The 24,124-nt window shown below is 36.4% G+C and overlaps 1 protein-coding gene across 7 annotated transcripts; it reads right to left on the bottom strand.

The window, feature by feature from the left end:
* Positions 1-383: 383 nt before the first annotated feature.
* LOC110816339 (uncharacterized) lies at positions 384-21,384 on the bottom strand. 7 transcript variants are annotated; one of them, XM_088215060.1, is made up of 5 exons: positions 20,694-21,384; positions 19,561-19,655; positions 16,526-16,664; positions 15,768-16,018; positions 384-1,843 (listed from the first exon to the last, which is right to left on the bottom strand). In XM_088215060.1, the coding sequence occupies exons 4-5, from the start codon at positions 15,859-15,861 to the stop codon at positions 675-677; spliced, it is 1,263 nt and encodes a 420-aa protein (XP_088071186.1). In that variant the 5' UTR covers positions 15,862-16,018; positions 16,526-16,664; positions 19,561-19,655; positions 20,694-21,384; the 3' UTR covers positions 384-674. The 7 variants fall into 7 exon arrangements, with proteins under 7 accessions (XP_088071186.1, XP_088071181.1, XP_088071187.1 ...); XM_088215055.1 differs by having other exon boundaries at positions 16,526-16,653; XM_088215061.1 differs by lacking the exon at positions 16,526-16,664.
* Positions 21,385-24,124: the final 2,740 nt, after the last annotated feature.

The following is a 24,124-nucleotide window of genomic DNA, read 5'->3' as shown; positions in this document are numbered from 1 at the left end:
AATAAAAATTGGTTATTTTGTAAAAAATATGTAAGAAATAAATTAGATTATATATATATATATGTATATGCTTTTACATATTCAGAAAGCAAAATATGCAGCCAACTTAATCCAGAAAGCATAACTCCATCTCAATCTACCTAATTATGGACCCCTTTTAATACCACAAAATGAATTATGCACTGTTTATAAGCCCGTCTATGTTAATCTTATAATATTTTAAAATAATTCAGTCATTTTATACAGTAATTAATGAAAAAATTACTGCATAGAATTACTGAATTACTATAAAATATTACAGCTCCAACATAAATCCTTGTCTCTCCTGGGCATCCTTAAATTTCCATGCACAATCCTATCAACAACAAGAAATGAAATCCCAATAAACAAAAAGAAAGCATCAAAAGTTTCCATAATGTCTAAAAACACAGACAAACAAAACAAACAAAGACCAGACAGTAGAGTCTAGTGATCAAAAGTCACAACCACCCGCCCTACTTTAGAGTTATTGGAGATTCCAAACCGAAAACAAGTCCGAAACAAGGAGAAACTAACATCAAAAAACCCAGAAAAAGTTCCAAAGTTTGAAGTCTTGACCAAATTTTAAAAGGGAGAAGAAAGCAAACAAGCAGCAGAACCCCTATGCTTAGCCTTCACTTCTCGTCCATAAGACCTTACTCGTCATCCCGAACAACATCCATGTCGTAAGCACTCTCAGGAAAGTACCATCCAACAGGATATCGAGGATAACTGTCCGCAGCTCCAATGTTAAGTATGTGTTCACCAACCAACTCTCTCTCAAGGGAATACACATGAAACCTATCTGACATGAACCCAAGTTGGTAGAGACAGTTGCTGTGCCCTCCCCATTTCTTCACGTTCAACAATCTGTTACCCTTACAACTAGATAACAATCTGTTACCCTTACAACTAGAGAAAAACAATGATTCGTCACCCAGGTCTGTGATCTTCACCCATTCCATCTGTACGAGATCTATCTCATAAACATGTAGCCAGCTTTCTAGGACAAAGTCAACCACCAAAAGTCGGTCACCTGAAGTCACAAACCTACTACGTCTGCTTGATCTAGGCTTGCCATTGAGTGGCAGAAGAGTCAGACAAGAAGTAGATCTCAGGTTTAAAAGGCTAATCTCACAATCAGTGCCTAGCAGATAAACCTTGAAGTTGAAGACAATCAAATCCATGAAACACCTGTCCTTGCCATACTCATAATAAGTCCAGCTGGGATCTGTGGATCGACGAAAATAGAGCCGTGGACACCTTTCAGTGAGACCCACCATGAGAATTTCTTTTTGAGGGATGATCAAAGCAATCGCGATAAGATCAAAGAACTTATTAAACTCAGTATGCTCTGGTGGTCTGGCCACAACAAGATGCTGCCTTGTGATTGGGTTGGTCAGGCAAATATCATTCTCAAGGCTTTCCATGACCAAATATCCACTAGAAATCCCATGAAATAATTTCATTGATATGCTAGGAATCTTAATCTCAAATATGCTGCCATCAGATAAGTTGTAAAAATAACAGAATTCTGCCCTGCAGGTTGATAGGAGAAGGATAAGGGGAGGTATGGATGTCAAGATGTCCTTCTTGGAGAGTGCAAAATTTGACCTCCATTTTGTACAGACTTGGGCAAATGAGAAGTAATCTTGGATGCTGAGTTGTTTGGATATAGCATAAAGAAGATCCCTGGGAAGCTCTGACCACGGTCGCATCTCACCACCTGAACTTACCCCGGGTTTCTTGCAGCTTTCTATGTCACCCTTTGAGTTATCATCCTTTGAGTTGTTACCCTCTGAATTATTCAGCATGGTTCCTGCATCTAAACAGAGAGAAAAGAGTACTAATTAATTTCTTTTGGCATATGGCTAGGTAAAAGAAAACTCTTAGCCGGTAAAAGAAAATTCTTCACCTGTTTCAGGAATCACAATTAACTTCTTACTTCTAATTTCGTTTCTAATTATTAGTCAATAAAAATATTGTGGTAAAGTCGATATAATAAATAACATGGAACGAACTTGAAGATTCTGATGTACATGGTATAATATTCAGTCCAGCATGTATTTATCAAAAAAAGAAATGCAAAAAAAAAAAATCAGCCTAGCATGTATAGCAGTAAAGAAATGCTCAGTCGAAAAATGTTAGGGTCAATCATTATTGTGATAGGAGACATCGGTCCTTTAGACTTGGAGAATTTCTTGGTCAGATTTCTTCTAGTCGAGAGGTTCCCTGAACAAAATAAATTGCTAGAAACCAAATCTTGCTTATATGTTATAGAACTAGAAAACACGCATTGCATTTGGCAAGCATATTTAGATAACCTATGATTTTCCATAGAAAGTTCGTTTCTTTTAATAATTAAATCTCAAAAAGTCTCTACGCAAGAGCAAAGCATAATCAAGGAGAGTTCTTGCATATTCATCAACCACAATCAAACTAGCAATAAAAAACTTCAACACTTGCCACTTTAATCCCAACAGAGGTGGAAAGAAATAAAAAGACATCCCTCAACAAGAAGCAAAAAACATATATCTTTTCGGATAAAAAATTTCAATATGTAGAAAAAAGGAGTAGCATATAACAGAACAACAAAAGAATTTTCAGCTATATGAGAAAACTGTATATGTTTACATGCCAATAAAAATTTGAAGAGGAAAACCACATTAAAACTCAGCAAAAGAAAAGGCACTGCATAAAACATTTAGATTTCCAGATCTATAAGCTCAACCATGAAGGAAGCTGATTATAAAACTCAAGCTCCATCAGTGATCAGTCCAGCCCAACTCCACTACTGGTTAGCCAAAAGATGGCATTTTGCTCTTTGCATATTTATCATTATACATATTTATCATGTGATTCATATTAATCATACATAACAAAAGTGATATAACTGGTAGGTCAAAAAAATTATTCAATGGAAACTTCCCAAGAAAAAAGAAAGCCTTCTACAGAAAAAACTTAAGAAAGAGGAGTTCCCTCAAATAAGGAGGTCAAAATTAAGTAATAAAGGTAGATGGCAAAGAACTAGGACCTCATTTCCAATAAAATATGGTTGATTTCTGCAAGCATATTGAATTCGTCCAAAAAAGATTGCATCTCAGGTTTTGAAAGCCACATCAGCCCAATTTTGAAATCAACAAAGGTATGTTAAAAGATTGTAAATGAATATAAATAATACATGGATAGATGCATACTTATATATATGTATATGGACAGAGAGAGAGAGAGACACACACACAGACAGAAAAACCACAAATGAAATTAAAGTGGCAGTTAGAAATTTGGTCATGAAACTAACTCAGATGCATCTATTGAATTAGAGAGTGAGATGTAGAAAGGTAATAGAGAAGGTTCCAAATGTTTTGATTTTTCTCCTCCAGCACATATCAGAATTCAACTAAAGAAAAGTTGACATTCTCAATAGTGTGCATTTTCTTTCATTACATAAAGATAACTAAACAAGGTTATATCATATATTCCTAGCAACAAAGAACAAATTCCTTTTTTGTTCCACAAAACTATTAATTCTCATAATCATGATTTGAAAGTAAATACTTGCTTTTGGTAGGTGAATACAAAATTTGTCCACAAAAAGAAATCTGAATTATGTTAAGCATAAAATAAATATTCAACTTGGAAGTTATAAGAGAGAACAATTAAAAGCCTAGTTAGAGATTTCCTGTTGGAATAAGCTTACGCCAAAAACAGAAAAAAATTTAGGATAGTAAAGGACTGCAATTTGTAGATATGAAAAGGGATCTTTTTTTTTCCAACTGAGTTCCACTAGGTTCCTTTTCAATAGCTGCATTGACATTAGCGAATTGTTCTTGTGCTGTCAGGATAATAATATTGGTAACGTGCAATAAAATTTTTATAATAGTAGATCTAACTACAGGATCCTACTCTCGTGTTAATATTAACAAGCAACATATCTGCTATGTAGGCACTTCTAGTAATTCTGTCAAAATCATAAAATGTAACAATTACAAACATACATGCATTCTGTTTTCCAATCTCAGCATCTCAAAACAACCATCAAATGTTATTATCTACCTTTAATTAACAAACAATCAATCGATTTGTATCTTAATAAATAATACACAAAAACTAGCAAAAACTTGAATTGTCCTTGATGAAAATCCTATCAGGAACAATAAGCAAGTTAATTTGATGATCATTTTGAAGATTAGATCTCAACATATAAAGGACCTTAAATACATGTGTTTATTGTCAATTTCAAAGATTTAGATCTAAAAATATCAAGCAGTGCATTTAGTGAAATCAAAACCCTAAAACCATAATCAATTCAAGAATCATTTCTAGAAGAACCTGTTGCAAATTAATACACAAATTCATGAGATATGAGAGCGATAAAAATGAATATGATGATAACCATGACGATGATGATCAGAAAAACAGCAACGATAATGAAAATCATAGAGACGAGCGAATAAAACAACTAGAAGTACCTTCATCTCTATCTTGAGATATTGGATTATTGTCAGATAAACATATTAGAAAAAATAAATCTGGACGAATGCCCATGAGACGGTCTTCCTTGTCCTCCATCTCTCTGTTTCACTCAATCTCAAAGAAATTAGGGTTTTCAAATGAAAGGGAAATAGGTTTTCCAACCATTTATACTCCTTGCACTTGAGAAAGATACCATAAATAACAATTCTAATGTACAATTCACGTGTCACGTGACACGCTGTCAAATCTTTTAGAGCCACATCTTAAAACAAATTTGATTTAGCCAGGTGTCGTAGGCATCCACGTATAAGAAGATTTTAGTTTGCTCTTTTGTCTAATAAAAACTAGCATATACCAAGACTGAGTTGCTTGGCTTTCGCTTAAAATTTGGCCAAAGGAGACGGTTTTTTAAATGGAAAGTGAAAGGAGTTTTTTTTTAGGATAAAAAGTATATTACATTTAAAGGCATTGTAATTTGAAAAGAATATAATAATAGGATTTTTGATGGTATAGAGAGTGAGTGGATAAAAATTAGATATATATGGTTTCATCTTTTTGGCTAGTTGATTTTAGGTCATGACATATACAAGATGAAAGATTTGGAAATGTCAATGAAATGATTACTACGATGTAAATATTTTTGCACGTGAGTGGTAGCCCATTGGTGCTCTTTAATATACATTTATATTATTTATTCAAAAAAAAAAAGGTGTTGGTTGCCATCCATATACAAGAATGTACACAAGATTAGAAACCGAGATATCCACAAAATTCCCCAAATCCTCCCCATGGAGGATAGGATACACTGTCAACAAAATCTTAGAAGGAAACAATAATCTCTAATTCTTGAAGGGCGAGCAAATACCCTCAAGCACTTCATTTCTTTCTCCCCAGAAAGACCCAAAAATGGATAGAGGAATGAGATTAATAGTCTTTTCCTTTCTCTGCTCTCTCTAAAGCACATCCAAACCTATACCCATCCTGTAAATTGTTGACTGACTTGGAAACAGCAAACAACAAATTTAGCAGGCCTAAAGCCAAACCAACCTTCTGGCTTCTAGCTTCCAGCAACCAAAGAAGTTGACGGTTGGGGACTCATAGTCCTGAAGACAAAGAGAGCAACCTATGAAAAATGGTTGAATGTGTATTTTATTAAATATAGCAGTTCTATATGTACAAATTTTATAGAGTAGAAAATGAAATAAGTCATTAATTACATTAGTTATGTAGGGCATATTTTATTCCAATGCCCTTTAATCTGCTTACATACTTTCTTTAATAGTCCCTCTCAAGTTAGGGAATCCCAGCTTGCCAAAGATTAGTTTGGAATGTTGGATAATTCAAATCTTTCGTCAACAGATCTGCAAACTAAGAGTTGATCGACATGTATAGGGTACATATTAAGCCATTGTCTAGCTTTTCTTTGATGAAATATCTGTCAATTCCAATAAATTTAGGGAAGATGAGGTGATTGTCTTGATCATAGAGCTTAGATAGAATAGAGAAAATTTTCTGGTGCATCCTAGAGAGAGAGAGAGAGAGAGTTTTAGAGTGTAACTGGTGCATCGGCAACGGTCGCTCGAAAAACCATGGTCGTTGGTCTAAGACGGTTTTTCGTGGTTGAGCAAAAGTCTTTTGACATGGTAAGGGAGGGTAGTGGAGTTAAGATCTCTGAAAACGGAAAGGGCTTTCGGAAATCAATTTTCTTCCAGAAAGGTAATATTGAATGGCTTATCCAGTGTTTCAGAGAGTTCAAATGGAAGGAGGAGGGAGCTTGGCGGAGGAGCCGAAGAAGCAGTAGGAGGAATCTTTGGATGGCACTGAGTGGAAAAAAAAAGAGGGAATTTTCTGGTGCTGTCGAAAGGTAAAGATGGACCCAAGGGGAGAATCAACAGACTTTTTCTTCCGGAGGGAGATAAAGCTGATGGGTGGTGGCAGATGATGGAAGCAATTCATGTGGTGGTGGACGTGAAGTTAATCCCTCCCGACTGGGTTACGAAGAAAGGAGGAAAGAGTGCACTGGTGTTGGAGAGCAAGAAGGAGCATGTCATTTTTATGTTCAGATGGCCACCGTGCTGCCTAGAGTTAGGATTACAAGAGGGGAAACGGTTTGGAACAACGTTCGCTGAGACCTTGCTGAAACCGGCAATTGATACAACACGGATAGGGCAGGAGAGTCTGTCAGGTCAGAAAGAGTTGGGTAGGGTCGATTCAAATTTTGAATTCAAAAAGAATTGGGCGCACGTGAGGGAGTATGAGCAGGAACCAAAATTTGGAAGAGTTAAAAGTGAGCCGAGAAGAAAATTACTTTGGACTGAGAAAGGAAAGTGGGTTGATTAACCTAGGCCTAGTAGGAGTTCGGATAGGAAGCGGGTCAAAGTCTGGAGACCGAAGCAGGTTAAGCTTGAATCACCAAAAATTAAGTTGCCCGAGTGTCAGCTTACTCTATCTCATCAATACCCGAGGGTTCAGAAAAGAAAGAGGAGGAAATAGCGAGGGTTTTTCAAGGTTTAGAAGCATACATGCTAGAAAGTGAAAGGGTGTATGGGGAAGTGGTTGAGGATGGGAGTGAAGAAGCAGATATCGATGATTCCTCTAAGGGTCCTCGTTCTGACGATGAAGGAGAACCAACTAAAGGAGCCCTAGCCAAGACAAGAAGAGAGATGAACTTTGATGAGGAGTGCCTAAAGTTGGACAAGATAATGGTTCAAGCAGAGAAAAGTGAAGAAGGCCTGAATGGGACACCCATCAACTGTGAGAATCAGTTGATTCATGTACTGGTGGCCCTGACGGAAGAGGAAAACTTGGAGAAGCAATATTCTGATTGGGTCCAGAGGAATTTTTTAAAGGTTAGTAAAATGTTTAGTTTTTTTTTTTTCACGGTCTGGAAAACATAATCCTCTCTCTACTTGAGGAAATCAAAACCAGATTTATGGAGGAAGGAAATGAGAGAAAAACAGTGAAGAAAAGCAAAAGGAAGCAGGGGGAGGGAGGAAGCCGAGAATTAAAAAGATTGCAGTAATCCGTCAATTATAATTGAAAGAAGAGCAGTGGGAAGGAGGAGGGAGTTCAGTTGCTAGAATTGTCTCCATGATAGGAAAAATAATTTCTTGGAATGTAAGGTGTTTGAATGATAGAAAAAAAAGAGGGGTTATCAAAGGATGTATTAGAAGATGGAGATCTGATGTTATGTGCTTGCAAGAAACTAAGATGGAGGAGGTCAAGCAACAAGTGATTAACAGTCTATGGAAGGAAGGCAGAATCGATTGGGTTCATCTTCTGGCCGTGCGGACGGCAGGGGCATTTTGTTGATGTGGGATGGGGACAAAATGAAATGTAAAGAGGTCGTGAGGGGTAGGGTCTCTATTTCGTACCTTTTTTAATGGAGCAGCAGGGGGAATGATTGGATTTTTTTCGGAATATATAGTAGAGGTTCCAGGGAGGACAGAGAATGCTTATAGGATAAGCTTCTGACTTGCAAAGCAAAGTGGGGTGATCGTTGGGTGATTGGTGGGGATTTTAACATGATTTTGAATAAGGGTGAGAGGTCCAGGGAGAATGCTAATAAGAGGGAAATCGAGGAGTTTGGTGAGTGGGTGGATAAGCTTGAGTTAGTGGATATCCCATTGATGGGGGGAAAGTGAATTGGTCCAGCAACTCAGAAAGGCCCACTTGGTCGAGAATCAACCGATTTTTGATTTCTAACAGGTTGCTTGTACAGCTTGCAAGGTTAAGCCAAAAGGTATTACAAAGACTTATTTCTGACCACTTTCCTATTTGCATTATCCCGGATAATATCATTTGGGGCCTGAGACCGTTTAGGTTGTATAACAAATGACTTAAGGTGGAGGGTTTCAGGAAGTTGGTGGAGGATGTTTGGAGACAGAAGTGCGAAAGAGGTACAGTCAGCTTTATGTTTGCTTCCAAATTGAAGACGTTGAAGTTAGAAATTAAAAAATGAGCTGAGGAGGAGGAGGGCAGATCTGACAAAATATTAATGACAATTTAGTGGAGATGGGTGAGTTAGACTATTTGGAGATGGAAGGGCTGTTAGGGGAGGGGGAAGGGGGGAGGGGGGAAGGGGGAGAAGAGGGGAATTAAAAATGGAAATCGTCGCCAAGATGAATCTGGAGGCAATTTCGTGGAGGCAAAAGGCTAGAGAGAGGTGGATTAAGGAGGGTGATAGAAATACGAAATATTTTCATAGTTTGGCAAATTTTAGGAAGAATAACAACTATGTTGAGGAGCTGGAATTTGATGAGGATACTATTAAGGGTAATGCTGTTTTGAGGGAGAAAGCTACGGATTTTTTCACTAAACTATATATGGAAGAGGACAAAAGGCCTAGGTTAGATGAGCTTCCCTTTAGACAACTTTCGGTTGGCAGCAAGGAGAGCCTGGAGGTGCCTTTCACGGAGGAGGAAATTTTGAACTGTTTGAGGCATTACAATTGTGACAAAACCCCAGGACCGGATGGATTCAACATGAAATTTTTCCAGAATTTTTAAGCTATCATTAAGGAGGATATCATGGTTATTTTTCATGACTTTCACAGATCTGGGGCTTTTGTCCAATCTATTAATATAACTTTTTTGGTTATTATTTCAAAGATTGTCGGTGCTCGTAACATAAAAAATTTCAAACCGATTAGCTTGGTGGGTTGCATGTATAAACTGATCTCTAAAGTTTTGGCTCTAAGGTCTTGGGCGAGGAAATTGAGGAGAATAAAAATGCATTTGTGGAATGAAGGCAATTCCTTGATGTTGTTATGGTAGCTAAAAAGGTAGTTGATGACATGATGGGGCAGAAAAAAGAAGGTATCATTTGTAAAATTGACATGGAGAAGGCTTATGACCATGTGTACTGGGATTTTGTTATTTACATGCTTGAGATGATAGGTTTTGGTTGTAAATAGAGGAAATGGATGAAGACGTGCATTTCTACGACCTCTTTTGTTGTGATGGTGAATGGTGGTCCTTCGTCTTTCTTCAGGGCATTGAGGGGCCTTCGCCAAGGGGACCTACTGCCACCTCTTCTTTTTCTTACTGTTATGGAAGCTTTTAGTAAGCTTATGGAGAGGGACTAGAGAGCTTGATCTGGTGAGAGCCACATCGGTGGGTGCTGGGGATTCAAGGGTGAAGGTCTCACAATTATGTTTTGCCAACGACGCACTCATTTTTTGTGAACTAGACTTATCTTCTTTGATCCATTTGAGATATATTTAATTTATTTTCACATGGCGTCTGAGTTGAGGATCGACATGAGAAAGACGAAAATGGTTAGGATGGGGGATGGGAGGGATGAGGTGGAGATGGCTAGAGTGTTGAGCTGTAATATCACTACGCTGCCCATCAAATATCTTGGGCTTCTTCTTGGGGCGAAATTTAAAGATGTTAGAACTTGGGATCTGATTGTGGAGATGGTTGAGAGGAGGCTTGCAAGGTGAAAGAGGAGATTTTTGTCTAAAGGTGGGAGGCTTACCTTAATCAAGAATATTTTAGCTAACTTCCTAATCTACTATCTTTCTATATTAACTATTCTAGTTAGCATTGCTTCAAAGCTTGAAAGTATCCAATATAGATTCCTTTGGGGTAATGATGATGGGAGTAAAAAATATCATTTGGTAAGGTGGGAGGAGGTGAAGAAACCTATGGAAAGGGGTGGACGGCTTGGCCTTAAATCCATTGTAGATTTGAATGTTGCACTTCAAGGAAAATGGCTTTGGAGGTATTGTAATAAGGAAGACAAATTGTGGAGGAAGGTGGTGGAGGCGAAATGGGGGGGTTCGGAGCAGGATAGTGGGAGAAAAGGGAAATATATACCACATGGGATGAGTTTATGGAAGAAAATCAGTGGGGAAGGCAGTAGATTTCGGGAATGTATGGGGTGGAAAGTGGGGAATAGAGAGAATGTGAGATTCTGGCTGGATGAATGGTTAAGTGTTTTTAAAATAGAAAACAGATTCCCGAACATCTATAATATTGCTTGTGAGAGGGATATTACAGTGGATAAAGTGTATGGGAATGGTGGTGGGGGCAGGGGGTGGAGTGTACAGGTTAGAAGAAATTTGCAGGACTAGAAGATTGACGAATATTGCAATTTACTTAATGTTTTGGCAGAAATTAATATGGATGATCGGAGGGATAGGAGGATTTGGAAATTGGATGAGAAGAAAGGGTTTTCGGTGAAGTCTTAGTACAATTTTATATCCAAATAGGACAATGGAAATAATATGGCAACTCCATTTAAACAAATCTAGAAAAGTACAGCTCCCCTAAGGATGGCTTTCTTTGCTTGGAAAGCTTCAAAATGAAGTATTTTGACTATTGATATGTTAAAAAAGCAGGGCAACAATCTTGTTAATCGGTGTTACTTATGCAAGGCTGATGAGGAGACACGTGACCACATTTTGTTATTTTGTCCAGTTGTTCACAGCTTATGGATGTCGGTGTTCAGGTTGTTGGGGATGAGATAAGTTGTAACAAATAATCTAAGTAAAGAGTTGTAGTGTTGGGCAAGCATTTGTAAAAAGAAAAAATACTTATTTTTTATTCCACTTACCATTTTTTGGGTTGTGTTGAAGGAAAGTAATGCTAAACCTTTCGAAGAAATTGAAACAGACTTTGGAAACATTAATAATAGATGGTTTCATACTTTTAGTTCTATTTTGCTAGACCATGACATATTAGATTGGGAAGATATGGAGTGTGTCATTAACCACTTAATGATATGTAATTACTATGTACAGGTGGTATTCCCTTAGTCTTTTGTAAATAATAACACTTTCATCTTTTATTTAAAAAAAATGAACAATGTTTACAACCGATTTATTGTCATTGTATAGGTATATGAAATTATCCCACTTGATTTTCAAATCTTCTAAAATTCTCTTTAACCATAATAATTTACATACCCTTGATAATTGTTTGGAATTCTGATTTTCCACTCGACCTTACAATTAGATTTTGCTTCCTATTCCTCCATGTAACCAGATTACCCCCAAAAAAGGTACAATAGTTTGTGATAGATCTTTATGTACCCTATGGTAGATCTTCTATTCACCAATGACCCTGAATAATCTGCATCCATACAGGCTTCTAGCAGAAAATTGTCAATTTTCTAAACATTATTCATTTTCTAGATGACCTTTTATATAATACAGTACTTTGTATGTTGCCTACAAGTGTATGTCTTTAGAGTTGTGCATGAATTGACTTATACCACTTACTGCATATACGATGTTGATTTTGTGTGTGATAGGTATATCCGTCTTCCAACTAATCTTTGATACATTTCTTTTTTTTTTAAATAAAAGTATAAAGTTGTATTAAAGTAAAGATGTCAAGGGGGCACCGCCCATTTACAAAAATTTACAAATCTATTAAACAATCGACAATAGAATCGAGATCATCAAAATATTTGATGTTATGTCCTAAAATAGCAGATCCAAAATAATAAAACCAGTTGTCAGTGATGATTTTGAAGTCGACTTCTTTTCCTTCGTAAAGCACAATTATTTCTTTCCTTCCAAATGACCCAAAATATAGGGAGAGGGACGAGTCTAAGAGTTTTCTTATGACAGCTCAATCCTTTCCATGCAAGTAGCTCATCCAAAATTGATTTATGTTTGACTCAAGATTGTCCCATGAGGCCAAGAATAGTAAACCAGAGGTTGTGTGAGACCGGACATCCCAGGAATAGGTGATTACATGTTTTATTGTTATTTTTGTAGAGAAAGCATCTATTGACAATTGTCAAACTTCTTTTCATTAAATTATCTAGTATAAGAATGTGGCCCTTTGTTGCTTCCCATACAAAAAAGAAAATTCTTGGAGTGGCACCCGATTTCCAAATAATATTAGCTGAAAATTTAGTCTGTTCTTGTAAAATATTGCCGACCAAAGTCTTATACAGGGACTTAACTGAGAAAATACCATATTTGATGTGTTGTCAGATGAGTTTGTCATTACTGTCAGTTAGGTGGATGTGAAACAGAGTTTGGAGCAGATGTTCACATTCCTCAATTTCTCAATCTTGCAAGTTTCTAGACACAATCACCTGCCATTGATTCAATTCGACAACATTTTTTACTAAAATATCTTTGTGTCTGACAACCGCGTAAATCATTGAAAATCTTGATTAGAATGCAATCTTGGATACATTTCTTTATCTAATGATGTATCCTTTTTTGTCGGTCCCAACTTATGATTGGGATCAATAGAAATACTAACTGCCTTACATGCTAGTTTGTAGGTTTTCTTAACAAGTTATAGATGTAATCTTGCCGGGAGATGAAGATTTCTTAACAAGTTACAGAAAGTACTTCAAGTTGCCTAACTTCTTGATTTTAAATTCCTTAAGCAGGCATTACTTGAACATCAATCTCTCTTTTTCATCATCCCCAGTTGCAAATAAGGTCATCGGCATATCCTAGGAAAACGGTAACTCTACCTATCTTAGAATGTTTAATAAACAAAATGTAGTCTTCTTGAGCTTACTTGTATCCCAAATCTATCATTACCCTTATAAATCTTACCAAACCATGTTGTACGTGATTGTTTAAGTCTATAGAGTGTTTTCTTCAATTTACAAATTTTTTGTGGTCCTACCTTCTGTCAAATTCTAGCAAAGTCTTCATAAAGATTCTTCTTACATATCTCTATATAGGAATGCATTTCTCACATCCAATTATTACAATTACCAATCAAATGAGTAGCTAAAAATAATAAGATCCGCATAAGTTCCTCTTAGCTACTGTATCTCGTAGGTCTGGATATATTCTTTTGCCACCTATCTTATTTTATATATCTTAATTGTTTCATTTACCTTGTATTTATTTTTTTGCGAACACTCACTTGCAACCCACATACTTTTTTCCTTTGGCAAGTCCACCACTCCTCATATCTTATTTTTCTCTAGTATCTGTATTTCAACATTCATGGTTATTTTCTAATAGCATAATGTCACAGAGAAAGTGTTAGGGATAGACTCGATATTCAAACTTGTAAAAAAATCTGTGGGATTGTGAATATTTATCCAATGACACAAACTATGAGATAGAATAAAGAAGATGTTTAGTGCATGCTTTGATCCTTTACAAATTGCAATGAGTACATTACTAACAAACTATCAAGGCTTTTCAGGGCTTCGCTCAGTCTTAGAATTTGTATAAGATTCTTAAACATGTTTCAATTCAAAACTCAAATTCTTCTTCCTTGTATACATCGAAGCAAATATGGGGTCAAGCATAATTTCTAGAGTGGGTGGGTTATTTGGTGGTTTCTGTGAATTTTCTTTGGTAGTTGAGTATGCGGTAAGGGTGATAGAGTAAAGAACTTTTTTGAGAAGGCTGGAAAAAATATTAAACTTGTTCAACAAAAGTGACATCCACAAACACATAGAATTTATGTGTCGGCGGATGGTAATAATTACACATTTTTTTAAATGAGAAATATCCCATAAATACACATTTCAATGCTATAAAATTAAGTCTCCTCATTAATACGAACGAATGTGAACATAAGCGACAAACTCAAATATTTGCAAGACTAGATGGTTTGTAACACTTATTTCTGAGTAGAATTTGAGAAGAATTTCTAGAGGACTTTTAAATTCTAGTGCACTCGATGGTAAGACATTAATAATATGTGGCAATAAGAACGACTTTACCTCAATATTGTTTTTGGACGTGGTTCTGCAATAAAAATGCCCTACTGGTAACAAGAAGTTGGTCATTCTTATGTTCTCGCACTCTATTTTATTGTGGAGTGATGGATGCATAATTATTCATGAATAATCTCTTCTTGGTGGAAAAAAAAGAAAATTGTGTGATTAAAAAAATCTTTTGTGCTATCAGTGTGAAATTGTTTTAACCCGGTTCCAAATTGGATTTTTATCAACTTGCAAAACTGAGGTATTATATGCCTAACATTTGATTTGCATTGTACTGAGAAAAACCATATAATTCTAGTACAATTATCAATAACGGACATAAACTATCAAACCCCAGAAATATCAGCAATGTGGAATGGCCTCCAAACATCACTATAGATTAAAAAAAATGGAAGCATACTTCTTTTATTTCTAATAAAAAAATTAAAAATACTTATGTTTGGATAACTTGTATACATTGCAATGTAAATTTCAATAACAAGAATTTTTAGATAATAAAATAAATATAACCTTTAAAACAGAAAAAGATGGATGGTCAAATCTATTGTGGTGGAGCCAAAACTTGTGGTTATGAACGATAGAAATAGCAAAGAGAAATCCACCAGGTATATCCATGTGGTACAATCTATTTCTAACCTTACCACATCCAATCATTTTTCCCAAATTTTGATTTTGAAGGTCACAATGAAAAAAAAAATTACTTTGGTGTTCAAATCTTATGATAATTTGATAATTGTTGACACAAAATTTGTACATAATTTAGGAACACAACATATTTTCAAGAACATCATAGGACTCAAGTAGATATTGCCATTTCCAACAATGGTTGTTTAGAGAACCATCTGCCATCATAATTTTCCTACTAGTGAGACATGACACATATATGAAAGTATATGGAAGTATTGGTCATATGATAGGTAGCACCTGAATCTATTATCCATGAGTTTCCAAATGATCTATCCAATGCACTAAAACCATATAACGAAGAAAGCATATTTGTGCATTTCTCCAGATCTTCTAATCTACTTCACAGTTCATTCTATCTCAGTCTTGAATTTATTGAGATCAATAGTCTTGTCTTTATCTTTTTGATGGTCCACATCGGCTTGTTTATGAGACTTCTGTGGAAGGTTCTTGTAACCTCGGTCCTTGCTTAAAATATTGGGTTTGCTGTGGAATTTATAACATTTATCTTTGGTCTACATGGGCTTCTTGCAAAAAGTACACTAAAAATTATCTTTATTGTCAGTATTAGACCCGGAATTTCCTGTTTGGCATAGTACCTTCATCTTTTGGCGTGGCTTGAGGCATTTAGAGATAAAAGTTGAGCTCTATGTGGGCTGAGGTTTTTACATGATCCCTGTTCTACTCTCTTCTACTTATACAGTAGCAATTACCACATTTAGTGATGGTATTTCATTATTACCTAAGATTTGGACTCTTACTTGATCAAACTCCGAATTGTGTATGTTGAGAACCCGTTATAAACAACCAAAAATGAGCAAGAAAACAGGAAATCACGACGAGTGAATGGAAAAGATAGTGAAATCGACCACAAGGAACCAAAAAACAGGAAGCAGAAAGAGGAAAATGGAACTAACCACACAGGATCAAAACCAGGTGTTTTCCCGCCCAAAAATCATTCAGGCCATGTGATAGCATGTGAGGAGACTGAAGGACGCCTTTCACGATCATGAAGGGGATAACTAGAACCCCAAAAACCGGAGTGTTGAACCATTGAACCGTTTCTTCCTCTTCAATGAATCGAGCTGACCATTCATCTTCTGAACCATTTTTTCTTTACGTGGTGAACTGAGCCGCATGTTCATCTTCTTCCTCCATTCGATGCGACCTGATGGGAGAAAATTCATCCAAATGATGGTTTCCGTCAACGATTGACAACTCGAAGTGCAGAATCATGTACTGTTTCATGTATATAAATAATAAATTGTAAACACAACTCAATCATGTAATTTGGTGGAAATTAATCTCAAATAAACCTATCTTTTTCCCTCTATTATTTTCCACCGATCTCTCTCTCTTTCTTATCGGCTATCTTTTCTCTCTATCTCTCTCAAATCTATTTTATCTATGTTTTTCTCTCTCTAACAATCTCTCTCTTTCTCTAACAGTCTATCTCTCTCTACAATCTCAATCTTTTTCTCTCCTATCTCTCTCTCTTACTATCTTTCTCTCATTCTCTCTCTATCTTACTCTCTCTCTCTCTGTCTCTCAGTAATTTTCTCTCTCTCTCTGTCTCTCAGTAATTTTCTCTCCCTCTATTATTTTCTTCTTTCTGGATATATATCATTTGCTTCAAATTAATTTAATTTTACTGTTCACAGTTCCGGTGAAGTACATGTAAAGGTCGAGTCCTAACAGAGTCCTGCCAAAAACTGATAGGCTCGAGTCTTTATCCACAAACTGTTTGAGGTGTGTTGTATCTTTACTGCAGTCCATCACAAGACTCTGGTATTGACCGAATTCCTGCCACCAACCTTTTGACATGTTAGAATATTCAATAAATGACCTGTTTTCTTGCTTCGTAGACCACATATTGACATTTAAGTCATAAATCTGGGCTGCATCTTTGACTTTAGAATAAATTTTCCAGATTGCATCCAACACTTCTTTGGTTGTAAATAGAAACATAAATGTTTACTTATTTCTAACAACATAGAGTTCCAAAGCTACGTCGTGATCATGAAGTCTTCCTCATCCCACGCGTCAAAAGTGAGATCCCCTAAGATTGATCCAGTGCTTGAGAGGTTATTAATCTTTTTTTTTTCTTTGAGAGAGATTCAAATTAGTTACTACCAACTCAAGTAATCATTCCCAATGAAGTAACTTAAATTGGCCGAAATTCGCTATTATTTTCAATAGAGCTTTCTTAGTGAAATTTGTTCATATACTTTGAAATGTAACTATCGACATATTTGAAAAGTTGTATGCGAATGATGTTATCAGTAGATAGTGTCATTGTGTACCCTTAACAGAACCACCGCCTAGACTAGCTAAGTAGAACAGAACCTGGACAAAAACATGCACGATAGGATGGGCTGCAGCTCGGTCTGCACACGGCTGGCAGTGTGCGACCGAGGAGACTGGCACTCAACAGAAGAAGTTGGGCATGCGGCTGTGGCGGGACTTACCAGACAGGGGTTGTACAGGTGTAGGCATGCAGTTTTGGCAGCTGCGGCTGAGCGGTTCCTTTTGGCTGCTTCTAGTTATGAGGTTCTGGTGGCTATGGTCAGGTATGAAGGCTGGCTTGTGATGGAGATAGCTGATCTGTGTCACCTGAACCGAGTTGGAGGAGGTCGCACAGTAAGGGACAGGTGCGACTGTGCTGCACGACTGCAGGCGCAGCTGGAATATGCAAGTGCAGTAATAGCAGAGGCAAGTTATGCAGCTGATGGCAGAGGAGATCACAGCTAGTTACAGGAGAAGGAGCCACATTTTGCAGCTCTATTTTTTCATGTTGCTTCCGGCAATGAAGACCGGTTTGATTGCTAGTTGTGGTGGCCAGCTATGAAGGCTGGCCTCCTCTTTTTAGGATTTTTTTTATTTCAGCATAAGGTTCATAAAAGATTATATAAAGTTTTAACCTAGAACTCTGATACCATATGAAAAATGGTTGAATATTTTTCTATCAACTATTAGAGTTCGGTATATATTAAGTTTTCTATAATAGAAAAAGAACTATTTATTACATAGGGTATATTTTATCCTAATGCCCTTTAATCTAATTATATACTTTCTTTAACACAACTGTTTACCACAATTCTTCTTCTTTTCCTCAGACCGTCCATGATAAGAATTCTTCTCCAAGCTGCTTCCTGACCAAATAAGTCAAAAACTTGGCCTTCAGCATCCAAAGGATCATATATTTGTCTCTATTTGCCGTGGAAGAAAGAAAAGAGTCATCAACAAAAACTAAGCCATTATTATTGAATCTTCCCCATCCCAAACATCGAATTGTGGTTCTCCTGGTTTAGGTCCGATGCCTAGAATATAACTTATTTTCTTTTTTTCCTTAAAGAACCGCAACGAGACAAAGGCACCTTGGACAGAGACAAGGCTGTTTGGGAGTGGCTCAGCAGGGCAACTGCACAGATTTACAACTGGCTTGCAGCTGGCTGGCCAAACAAGGAGGTGGGCACAAGGCTCAAGGAGCTGCTTACGTAGCTGAAGGCACCAACTGGAGCTAGCGCAACAGAGGTTAGCTACACTATGAAGGCGGCTGTTTTCTGGCTACTGTGGCGGCCGCGAAGACTATTTTCCAGCTATGAAGGTTGCTAGTGATTGTGGTTTGTGTGATGACCAGCTATGAAGGCTAGTCCCCTTTAAAATTTTCTTATTTCAGCAATAAAGACTGAAAAAGGTTTATAGAAGAGTTTAAAATTTCTCAAACTAGTACTCTGATACCATATAGGGAATGAAATATATGTTTTATTGAATATTAGGACCCTATATATACAGGTTTTATGAGCAATAGAAGAAAATACACCACAATACGAGAAGTATATTACTAATACACCATTTACCATACTTGATATACAGTTTACACTTCCCAACACTACAACATAGCTAAGAGTGTGAACTTTATTCAGCAAGGGATAGTTGCAGAGCCACATGAACCCATGGTATCAGAGGCTTTAAATAGGTTCCACCAATCTAATTAACTAATGTCTACTTGATAATATTCTAGAGCTACAGTTTTTACTTCCTATAATCTTTTCACGCTTGCTTGCTTTCATGATCCATCACGCATTTCACGACATTTGCTTCCCACGAGAAGATCGTTGGAGGTTTCAAGTTTCTCAATAACATATTCAAGATTCATTCTCTTGATGCCTCATAATTTCAAATTGGAGATTGAAATTTCATGAAAAGGATGAGAATAATGCAGGGCAAGAAAGCACTGAAATAGAAGAAGAAATATTATCAAAAAAGCATGTAATTTATGATGTTTATATGCTACTAGGAATTATTTTTTTCATAAAGAAAATATTTTACTGCTTAAAAAGAAAATATTATACTGCTAAGAAAATATTATATTACATGGATGGTGTCATAGCTTAGCTTGAGATCTGAAATGATATGATTGATCATCCATTGAGATTGAAAATTTGATTACAATATATTATCTCTAAAATGACCATTTTTAGTTTCTTATTCACTTATTCCCAAGTTTTCTTTCAAGCTCTTTTCTCTTTTGTCAGTCATGATCTGGATTCAGAATATAACAAATTCTACCGTAAACCTGACTTCTTAAGAAGCCAGCAATACTTAAATTATATCATAATAATAATCTCCTCTAACAACCATAAATTGTGAAAATTAACATAAATTAAACTTAAATAACCAAACCCCTAATGTAAACATCCTCCTTACCTTTTATAGACTCGCAGGGTCAACATCTTAAAATGTAAACCTTTTGAAAAAGTGCTCCTTTAAAAGAGAGGCAGCAAAGCTTTATTACGTATGTTCTGAAAAGTTCGTAGTTTACAAATATGGTATGGAGCAATACCAATATATATCTTACATTTGTTGTTATTTTATAATTTATACATTAAACATACAAACAAACAATACAAATACACCCATAAATACATATCAAAGAATAACTAAACCATTTAATTTTGGCAAGTATTTTAAGAATAAAGCAACTTAAGAAAACTTTGAAATAAAGATACTTAATTTAAACATGTACCATAAAAGGAGAGAGCACCATGGAGTGAGTTTGGGCATAACATTCAGAATAAAAAAGGCTATAATAGGTAATGAGTCTTGTACTATTTAACTATCTTCAAAGAATTCCCTTACTTTTTTGGTTCAAATGCGACCCAAAACTTAGAATTGTGTTTGTAAAAATTACTCATTTAACACTGACCTGCGACGTGGTTGCTGACATGACCCCGAGGCATTTTTTTAAAACAATATTCTGCTCTTAAAGCAAACTGTATCTTGGCTTCATCTCACTCTTTTACGGCAGAACTTGTAACAACACCTCTCCATCAAATACCCACCAAAGCAAGAAATACCCTAACCAACATCTAAAACAACACTAATGTTCTTCCCCCATTCAACTACTGGTGAAGTCTAAATGACAGAACAGAAAAAAAGAAAAGAAAATTTATTCAAAAAAATCTATATTTGAACAAATAAGCAAAGAAATCAGAAAACCACGCCACCAATGTAGTCCAACAAAATCAATAATGGAAGAAATGGAGTAAGATAGTTAAAATTTGCATACAGGTAACTGAAATTTATTCATATGGCAATGCCAAACTAACAGAATTTCTTCACTTCTCTAGCAAACAGAGCACGCTTTGCTTCTTCCTCCATATTGGAATCTTAAAATTCGCAATACACCCAGTTGCCAATAAACATTGACGACAAAGAAGCAGGCATAATTAAACTAAACAAGCTTTCGACGCAGGAAACAGTGGCCAGCGTGCATGAAACGAAGGACCCTGAATGTTTTAAACATAAAAGGGGAAAAAAAGAACCGAAATGAATCTTACCTAATAAGCATCAGTGTCGCCATAGGACACGGAAAGGCAAAGGCACCAAGCACCTGGGACTCGACTTCGGGCAGTACTCCACTCGATGCTCCATGTTTCTTCTCATTTTTAGCCTATTGATTGCCGACATTTCATCCAAACACAGTAAAACACCCATGGCCGTCGATCCTTCACATCTCTCCCACCTTACGCTCAACCTTCCATTCCTATCATCAATATAAGCATCGCTGTTATCGTCATCGTCTTCGCCATGAGCATTCATAGGTACCGGACTTTCATCAAACAGCAAGGCTGCATACTAAGAAACCCGCGGAACAAAACGACGACGTTTTTAAGGGAGTGAAATAGGGATAGTGGAGGGAAACGATATCGTTGAAGGTCGGAGCGAGACGAAACGAAAAAGAGGCAGGTATGGGTGGTGTTGATAGTTCTGAGAATTACAATGGCGGCAAAAAAGAGCAAGGCCGAGAGCGCGAAAGTGAAAGAGAACTTTCCTTAGCTGAAGGCGCTTTGAACTGAAATTTTTACAGGTTTCTGGTACTAGGTTTTCAGATAGAGAGAGAGAGAGAGACGAAGAAGATGATGTGATGAAAATCAGGTTTTTTGGGGGGGAGAAGCCCGGGAATGAATGGAAGTTCGGTGGGAAGAATTGCTATTGGGGTTGAGTTGGTTCGGATCTTGGGTCGGGTTTTGGCCAATGGAATCAGATTCGGTTTTTCATTTTATGGTATGATTAAAAAAATATATACTAACTTTTTAATTATTTAAATTAGTTTTGAGACATATTTAAGTTCATAGTCTAAATAAATAAGTAATTAATTCACTAAAAGCCATAGCTGTAGGTAAGGGTGTGCAACGGTTTAAAATTAGAGAAAATCAAAATTTGACGAAGATTAAATAACCTCTATGCTTTTAAATTAATATAATATTATATAAGATTTGAATCCGGTCTAATATGAATTTTTTTTTTTTTTTTTTTTGGCCTTCGTTCAAATTGATTATAGTGATTTTTTTTTGTCTTGATTAAAAATTTAATTAAAAATTAATCATGATTTCTGAAATTATCATTATCTTATTTTATTTTTATTTCTTATTTTTTTTTTTTGTAAACTTATTTAATTTTATGTTTCTCGTGTGTCAATAATAATATGACAACTCAAGTAATTACCAATGGTTGAACTGCATAAGTATAAGGTAAAAACTTATAAGAAATTTAAGAGATCTACTAACCAGAGTATGGAGTATGTTTGTATTGGGTGATTTAATATGAGTTTGTAATTTAGGTTATCTTGAGTGTTTGAGTAGGTTTAATGTTTAACATACGATGTAGATTTAATAGAATACGGAGAGCCAAAGAAGAGTCAAGTTATAAGACTTATTATAGGTATATTACATAATTTTATTTTTTAATCAATTGTAGTCGGAATGAAACTAGTATAAATTGAATTAATTAGTCTAATTTTTCAATTTGGATAATGATTTGCACACCCATAGCTACGAGAAAAATAAAGTCTCATTTATTTTCATTTTGCTCTAAAATAAATTTTTTTATGAACTAAAAATTTGCATGCTACGCACCCCCAAAGACAAAGTAACAATGACGTATTTAATATAAGACTATATATAAAAAATTAATTTAGATTTTTATTTTCGTGATTTAAATTTAAATTGTAATGACTAAACCAATTGTAATGACTGAACCTCTTATTCAGAGTCTTGATCGCATACCACTGTATAATGGTAAATAATTTACAGAAATATCTCGCACAACTAATATTTAAGGATTCAAATATACATTTCTTACACAATTTAATGTTAAAATGTTCAAAATCCATGAGGTGCGCCTAACCTCTGAATTAAATACTTGCTATAATAACATAGATAACTTTAATTACTATCTAAATTTAGGTAAGATGGACTGGAACAATCTCCTAGTGAAACTCTCATCATTTTGGAGCGGTGTTCTGAATGTTTTAATCTGGAAAAGATAGTAAATTGGGTTAGATACACTAACTCAATAACGATATAAAAAATCAAACAACGTAATGATTCATCAAAGTATTATAGAAAACAGTAAAATAGCCGACGTAACATTTACTTTAATAAAACCAACTTCAAACTTATTAACATGTTTAATTTCCTCACTTCATACCCTTATTCCTCTAAGGCAAAGTTCTCATTATTGTTTTTCATTACAATTTCATGTTTTCTTATAATTACTATCATATCACACCAAATTTATATTCAACTAACATCGTTTACATTTACAAATACCGTCAACCGTATCAGACATGTAATCAGGTATGTAACACCCCAAAACTATTTTTATTTTTGTATTTGAATTTTTTTTTGATTTTATTTTATTTTAATAGTTATTTTATTTTGTAATAATTATGTGTTTAATTTAATTTAATAAAAATAAAAATAATAATAATGATAAAATTGGGTAAAATTATTTTTGGAAATTAATTGAAAATGATTTTGGAAAAAGGGGTCACAATTTTGGATTATGGGAGTGTTTTTGAAAAAAAAAATCGAAAATCGGAGGTCAAAACGCAATTTAGAAAATATACGCCACGTCAGCAGCCACGTCAGCAGGCCGGTCAGCAGCCCCAGCCAACCAGGACACGCCGCGTGGCAGGAACACTGATGTGGGAAGCCACGCGGGACGGGGCAAAGTGAGTGATCTGCGTGCACGCGATCAGACGGCCAGATCCGTTCCCGCCCGCACGGACGGTCCAGATCTCACGCGTGCGGACGGTCCAGATTTACTCCTATTTTAATCGCGATCGGATGGCCCATATTAAATCGTGATGGACGGCTGAGATTAAATGGAGAAGGTTATAAATAACCTCATCTACACCCAACCCCAAACCCTAGCCGCCAGTACCCTCGCCGGAGAAGACGACCCAGTCACCGGAGGAGCTGGCTGCCGCCACCCACCACCACACCGGTGGATTTTTCGACCGCCAAACGAAGTAAAATTTCTCCCCTGGGCTCATTTTTCGATGCTGAATCCACATGTGGCCAAATCGGAGCCAAACCACCGGCCAATCGGTCGAAAAACACTGCCGAAGTCCAGCGGTGCCGCCGCGACTTCTCTCAATTTTTGCCTCCGATGAGGCCCTTCTTGGTTCTCGTTTGATGTAATTTTTACACCACTGTGATCACCGTCCTTTCTTCTACATGTTGACCGGAGCAAAACATCAAATCGCGACTCGCGCTGGAGAAGTCACCGTACCCGAGAGCTCCGCCGCCGATAAGTCTCGATTTTTTGGCCCACTGAGGGCCCTAGGGGTGCTTTATCGCAGAAATCAATGTGAGTTTGGCCGAATTTGACCGAAAACGGCCAACCCGAAGCGGATTGTCGCCGCGGGCGGCGGCGCCGTAGCCAAAGCACAGCGGAGCCGCTGTGCTGGAGTTTTCGAGAA

The sequence above is a fragment of the Carica papaya genome, chromosome 1, assembly GCF_054855325.1.
Source record: "Carica papaya isolate Zhongbai chromosome 1, ASM5485532v1, whole genome shotgun sequence".
NCBI lineage: Eukaryota > Viridiplantae > Streptophyta > Magnoliopsida > Brassicales > Caricaceae > Carica > Carica papaya.
The sequence above is the reverse complement of the archived record's forward strand: the minus strand, read 5'-3'. Positions and strand labels throughout refer to the sequence as shown.